A 7,500-nucleotide genomic window follows, 5' to 3' on the forward strand; every position below is an offset into this window, starting at 1 on the left:
ATCAACATCACCATCACCACCAACATCACCATCATCAACACCATCAACACTTCACCATCACCAACATCACCATCAACACCAACATCACCATCACCACCAACATCACCATCAACACCAACACCAACACCATCAACATCAACACCAACACCATCATCATCCCCATTATCACCATCATCACCATCAACACCAACATCACCATCAACACCAACATCACCACCATCACCACCAACAACACCATCACCATCAACACCACCATCAACACCAACATCACCAACACCAACATCACCAACACCATAATCACCAACATCACCAACACCAACATCACCAACACCAACATCACCAACACCAGAATCACCAACACCAACATCACCAACACCAACATCACCAACACCAAAATCACCAACACCAGAATCACCAACACCAAAATCACCAACACCAGAATCACCAACACCCTCCTACACCCCAACATCACCACCACCACCAACATCACCATCATCACCACCAACACCATCAACACCAACACCATCAATACCAACATCACCATCAACACCAACATCACCACCAACACCATCACCAACACCATCAACACCACCACCAACATCACCATCATCAACACCATCAACACCAACACCATCAACACCAACACCCTCCTACACCCCATCACCATCAACACTATCAACACCAACATCAACACCATCATCACCCCTCCTACACCCCAACATCACCATCACCACCAACACCACCCTCAACACCATCATCAACACCACCCCACCCCCATACCCCTTACCGTGGTGGAAGAGCTGTTGGAGCCGATGGTGCAGTTGAGGAAGACAGAACGACCCTCTTGGACCGTCTTGTGGTAGTCCGTGTAGTCGAGGTGGTCGTCATACGGCTCTGGAAAGAGGAGTTGGAGGTGTGGGGGGGGGAGATATAATTTTTTTGTGGTCGTTAATATATAGATGGATAGATAGGTAGGTAGGTAGGTAGGTAGGTAGGTAGGTAGGTAGATATATTGACTGATTGATTGATAGATAGATTGATAAATTGATAAATAGAGAGAGAGAGAGAGAGAGAGAGATAGATAGATAGATAGATAGATAGATTGATTGATTGATTGATTGATAAATTGATAGATAGAGAGAGAGAGAGAGACAGATATAGATAGATAGATAGAAATAGATAGATATATATAGATAGATAGATAGATATAGATAGATATAGGTAGCTAGATATAGATAGATAGATAGATAGAGATAGATAGACATATATAGAAAGAGAAACAGATATAGATAGATAGATACAGATAGATAGATATAGATCGATAGATATAGATAGATGGATATAGATAGATAGATATAGATAGATAGATAGACAGATATAGATAGATAGATAGCCAGATATAGATAGATAGATATAGATAGATAGATATAGATCGATATAGAAAGATAGATAGATAGACAGATATAGATAGATAGATAGATAGAAATAGATAGATAGACATATAGATAGATAGACAGATATAGATAGATAGATAGAAATAAATAGATAGACATATAGATAGATAGACAGATATAGATAGAGAGATAGATAGAAATAGATAGATAGATAGATAGATATAGATAGAAATAGATAGAGATAGATAGATAGAGATAGATAGATAGATTGGTAAATCAACTGATAGATGTGGATGACTCAGTGGTTGAAAGAATGAATAAGTAAGTAAATAAATATATAAGTGGATAAATACATACGTAAATAAATAAAGGAAGGGAGTTAGGAGAACGTTAATTTCAAGAAAACGAAACTAAATGAAAAAATATCTTCATCAGTGTTAATTTGAAGAGCCTTACAAAAAATGAATCGATATAGGTATATAAAAATAAAATGTGCTTAAAGAATAGGAATAAGAATAATACATACCTACTTATATATAAATTCTAAGTTTTATGTTTGTTTGTTTTTTAAGAATGGCTCATACCTACTACTATATATAAATTCAGTATTTCTATAATCACCATAATTGTCTTTTTTTTCAACAAATAGCAATACTACCTGTCACTCACAGCATAACCATCATTATCTTCATTATCTCAGTTACTAAAACAATCATCAATAATACAAATTAAAGAAACGAAAAAATAATTAAAAAAAAACACTTAAATCATCATCAATGATAGAAATTAAAGAAACGAAAAAATAATTTAAAAAAAACAAACACTTGAACCATCATCAATAATACAAATCAAAAACACGAAAAAAAAATAAAATAAAATAACACGAGTAGTCCGAGTAGTCGAGGTGGTCGTCATACGGCTCTGGAAAGAGGAATTGGAGGTGTGGGGGGGGGAGATATAATTTTTTTGTGGTCGTTAATAGATGGATAGATAGGTAGGCAGGTAGGTAGGTAGATAGATAGATAGATAGATAGTTATATAGATAGGTAGGTAGGTAGATAGATAGATAAATAGATAGGTAGGTAGGTAGGTAGATAGATAGATAGATAGATAGACAGATAGATAGATAGATTGATTGATTGATTGATAGATAGAGAGAGAGAGAGAGGCAGATATAGATAGATAGATAGATATAGATAGATACAGATAGATAGATAGATATAGATAGATAGATAGATATAGATAGATAGATAGATATAGATAGAAAGATATAGATAGACAAATAGATATAGATAGATATATATAGATTGATAGATATAAATAGATAGATATAGATCGATAGATATAGATAGATAGATAGATGTAGATAGATAGATAGATATAGATTGATAGATAGATAGATAAAGATAAATATATAGATAGATAGATAGATACAGATAGATAGATAGATATAGATAAATATATAGATAGATATAGATAGATCGATAGATATAGATAGATATATATAAATCGATATAGATAGATAGATAGATAGACAGATATAGATAGATAGATAGATAGACAGATATAGATAGATAGACAGATATAGATAGATAGATAGAAATAGATAGATAGACATATAGATAGATAGACAGATATAGATAGAGAGATAGATAGAAATAGACAGATAGATAGACAGATATAGATAGAAATAGATATAGATATAGATAAATACAGATAGATAGATAGGTAAATCAACTGATAGATGTGGATGACTCATTGAATGGATGAATAAGTAGGTAAATAAATATATAAGTGGATAAATACATACGTAAATAAATGAAGGAAGGAAGATAGGAGAACGTTAATTTCAAGAAAACGAAACTAAATGAAAAAAAAAAATTTCATCAGTGTTAATTTGAAGAGCCTTACAAAAAATGAATCGATTTAGGTATATAAAAATAAAATGTGCTTAAAGAATAGGAATAATACATACCTACTTATATATAAATTCTAAGTTTTATAAGTTTGTTTGTTTTTAAGAATGGCTCATAACTACTACTAAATATAAATTCTGTATTTCTATAATCACCATAATTGTCATTTTCCTTCAACAAATAGCAGTACTACCTGTCACTCACATCATAACCATCCTTATCCTCATTATCTCAGTTACTAAAACAATCATCAATAATACAAATTAAAGAAACGAAAAAATATTTAAAAAAAATACTTAAAACATCATTAACAATAGAAATTAAGAAACGAAAAAATGATTAAAAGACACTTAAACCATCATCAATAATACAAATCAAAAACACGAAAAAAATAATAAAATAACACCCATATCAATATTTTTTTCCAATTACACGCATACCATCATTAGTAATACAAAATAAAAACAAACCAAAATATCAAAAATAAAAACACTCATACGCCATCAACAATTTTTAAAAAATAAAAATCAAACCCACACATACCATCCTCATTAACACACCAAAAAACGAAACAAAAAAAAATAAAATTATAGTAAAATAAAATCAAAAACAAAATCAAATATATAACAATAACACCAAAAAAAATAAAATGGTAAAAAATAAATAAATAAATAAAATAACATATAAAAATAACACCAAAAAACGAGACAAAAAAAATAATAGTAAAACAAAATCAAATAAAACAAAACCACGCTCCCACGTCTCCCACGTACCATAGCCTCCTTCGCCGATGAGATAACGAGCCAGTATGAGCGCCCTCGTGCTCCCGACGCGACGCCCATTCACGTTGCAGGCGTACTTGGTGTCCACGAAGCCCGCCAGGACCACAAGACCCAAGACCCCGTCTCGGTTCCACGGCTGGAAGTGCGTCTTCTCGTCGGCCAAGATCGTGGTTCCGGAGGTGAGTTGCGTCTCGATGTCGGCGTCGAACCAGTCCATCTGCGAGAGTGATAGGTGGGGGGGGGGGAGAGGAGAGGGGGGGTAGTTAGTTGGGTTGTTAGGGAATGGGTTTTTTTCTTTGTTTTTGTTTCTTCATCTTTCTCTGTTGTTGTTGTTTTCTTTTTTCTTTCTCTTTTTTTCTTAATTTCTCTCTCTCTCTCTATCCCTCTCTCCCTCTATCTATCCCTCTCTCTATCTATCTATCCCTCTCTCTCTATATCTATCTCCCTCTCTCTGTCTATCTATCCCTATCTCACTCTCTATCTATACCTCTCTCTCTCTATCTATCCCTCTCTCTATCTATCTATCCCTCTCTCTATTTATCTATCCCTCTCTCTCTATCTATCCCTCTCTCTCTCTATCTATCCCTCTCTCTATCTATCTATCCCTCTCTCTCTCTATCTATCCCTCTCTCTCTCTATCTATCCCTCTCTCTCTCTATCAATCCCTCTCTCTCTCTCTCTCTCTATATAGGTCTACCCCTCCCTCTCTCTATCTATCCCTCTCTCTCTCTATCTATCCCTCTGTCTCTCTATCTATCCCTCTGTCTCTCTATCTATGCCTCTGTCTCTCTATCTATCCCTCTGTCTCTCTATCTAGCCCTCTCTCTCTCTATCTATCCCTCTGTCTCTCTATCTATCCCTCTCTCTCTCTATCTGTCCCTCTCTCTCTCTATCCCTCTCTCTCTCTATCTATCCCTCTCTCTATCTCTCTATCCCTCTCTCTGTGTGCTTCTCTCTCTCTCCTTCACTCTGTGTGTTTCTCCTCCTCCCTCCCTCTCCCTTCCTCTCCCCCCCTTTCCTCCCCCTTTCCTTCCCTCTCCCTCCCTCCCTTTCCCTCTTGTCTTCTTTTTTTTCTTTCTTTCTCTTTCCTTCTATGTTATCTTTTTTCTAATCACTTTTTTCGTTTTCTTCATTTTTTTTATTCTTTATTTAATTCACTTTTATCCGTCCTTTAGATTTGTTTCTTAGTGATAACTACCATATATGTTTGTTATTATTCCTGACATTAATGTTAGTAGTTCATTATTGATAGCAATGATATCAACATTATCATCATTATGATCATTATCATTATCAGATCTAAAATAAGCAAAGAATTACTCCTGATCCTTATCACACACAAAACAATTACTAAATTACTAATAACTATTATCAATGTCCCCTTTTTGCTTCAATTCATACTGCATCCATCCCACTATTAATATTCCTCTACCATCCTACATACTTTCTACTCCTAAAACTGCTGTAAGATATAACAATTAATTAATAATAATAGCAATTAATAACCTAATAACCCGTACCTTAGTATCTTCTTCCTGCGTCCGAATGCATGGGAGGAAAGCCGTCTCGTCCTCGACTACGGACACGCTGGGAAGCATGATGTCTTCGAACGCGGGCTGGGAGGCTGTGGGCGGGAGAGAAAGTCGGTGAAATTTATGGAATTGTTTATATCTTTTCCGTTTGGGAATGTTCCAAGCCCGGATTCGAAGCCTCACCTTGCTCCGCGCGCACCACGACGCTCGCGCTGAAGCCCGCCACGAAGTTGTGGGCTCGGCAAAGGTACTCCGTCTCGTTCTCCGGCCCCTCGACGGTGACCTCCACGACGGCCGCGGACTCCCCGGCCTCCTGGAACGTCTCCGAGGGAACGACCTCGCCGTTCTTGAACCACGTGAGCTTGGCGTGGGGGAAGCCGCCGCCGCTGCTGCACGTCAGGTTGAAGACCGAGCCGATCTTCACCCGTTCGGACGCGTCGTAGCCGTGGATGGTCGGTTCTCCGGGGGCTGGAGCGGATAGGGGAATGAAATGGGGATGGAAAATGGATAATAGGATAGAAATGAGAGAAGGATAGGAATATGGTCTTCGCAACATATTTCAGATACATTCAATTCAATTTAAGAGAAACAGAACAAAGAATAAATGGATAAACAATTTGGATAAAACATCAAAAGTCTCAAAGCAAAAACCCTCTTAGAACTTACAACCCTCTCCCAGAATGTCTGAAGACCTATAACAACTCCAAAGAACGATTTTAAAAGCTACAACGCGGAGCAAAAAGAAAACAATATATATAAACCAACAAACAAATCAGCAAACAAAAGAAAATCAACTCAGCAAAAAAAAATCAAGAAACAAAAATGAAATCTCCGAGGAAGAGCCTCTTTAAAACCGACTCCTTCGCCCTTCGAGCCGACTCACCGACCGCCTCCCCGAAGATCCTGTAGGAGCTGTCGGAACTCTCCCCGAGGGCAGCGCACGCCTCCGACGAGGTCCTGCTCACGACGTAGCGGTGGCGCTCCTCCTCGACCTCGCCCTCGCCCTCCTCCTCGGCGAAGGTGAAGCAGCGGTAGCGAGGTTCCCCGCCGAGGATCGACTCCAGTTTCCCCATCAGGAAGCTGGCGTTCCCCTCGCTCCAGGTCCCCACGCACTCGATTCTCTCCGCTGCTCGAGGGGAAGAGGGAAGGAGAGAGGGGAGAGGGGGGAGTAGAGAGAAGAGAGGGGGGAGTAGAGATAAGAGAGGGGGAATGGGAGGAGGAGAGAAGGGAGAGGGGAAGAGTGAGGAGAGAGGGGGCAGGAGAGGGGGAATGGGAGAAGGAGAAGTAGGGAGAGGGAAGAGGGAAGGAGAGAGGGGAGAGGGGAGGAGAAAGTGGAGAGGGGAGGAGAGAGAAAAGAGGGGGAATGGGAGGAGGAGAGAGGGGAGGGGGAAGAAAAGAGGATAGAGGAGAGGGGGGAGTAGAGAGAAGAGAGGGGGAATGGGAGGAGAGAGAAAAGAGGGGGAATGGGAGGAGGAGAGAGGGGAGAGGGAAGGAGAGAGGAGAAAGGGGGCAGGAGAAGGGGAATGGGAGGAGAGAGAGGAGGGGGAAGAAAAAAGTAGATAGAAGAGAGGGGGAATGGGAGGAGGAGAGTAGGGAGAGGGGAATGGGGGGAGAGGGGGAGGAGAGAGCGAAGAGGGGATAACTAAATTAGCGTAGCCAAAAAATGGACGACTAAACTGACATAGGCTACCAAGCGACGACTCAGTTAATGCATGCAATAACCGATTATTGTGGTTATTGTATGCATCACATTTACTGTTGTTATGATTATTGTAATCATAACAACAGTAAAAGTGACAAAAAACAATGATAAATGTAATTACTACAACAGTAAAAGTGACAAAAAACAAACAAATATAATCATAACAACAGTAAA

At 38.7% G+C, this 7,500-nt stretch overlaps 1 protein-coding gene across 1 annotated transcript in view; it reads right to left on the reverse strand.

Annotated features, from left to right (window-relative positions):
* The window catches only part of LOC113802059 (basement membrane-specific heparan sulfate proteoglycan core protein), a gene marked incomplete in the record, with an annotated part of 74,620 nt that overhangs the window by 31,914 nt on the left and 35,206 nt on the right, over positions 1–7,500 (reverse strand). The window contains 5 exon segments of the mRNA XM_070119270.1: positions 788–894; positions 4,084–4,309; positions 5,613–5,716; positions 5,808–6,092; positions 6,508–6,750. Of these exon segments, the coding sequence (XP_069975371.1) occupies positions 788–894; positions 4,084–4,309; positions 5,613–5,716; positions 5,808–6,092; positions 6,508–6,750 (965 nt within the window).

Source organism: Penaeus vannamei, chromosome 43 (assembly GCF_042767895.1).
Source record: "Penaeus vannamei isolate JL-2024 chromosome 43, ASM4276789v1, whole genome shotgun sequence".
Taxonomy (NCBI): domain Eukaryota; kingdom Metazoa; phylum Arthropoda; class Malacostraca; order Decapoda; family Penaeidae; genus Penaeus; species Penaeus vannamei.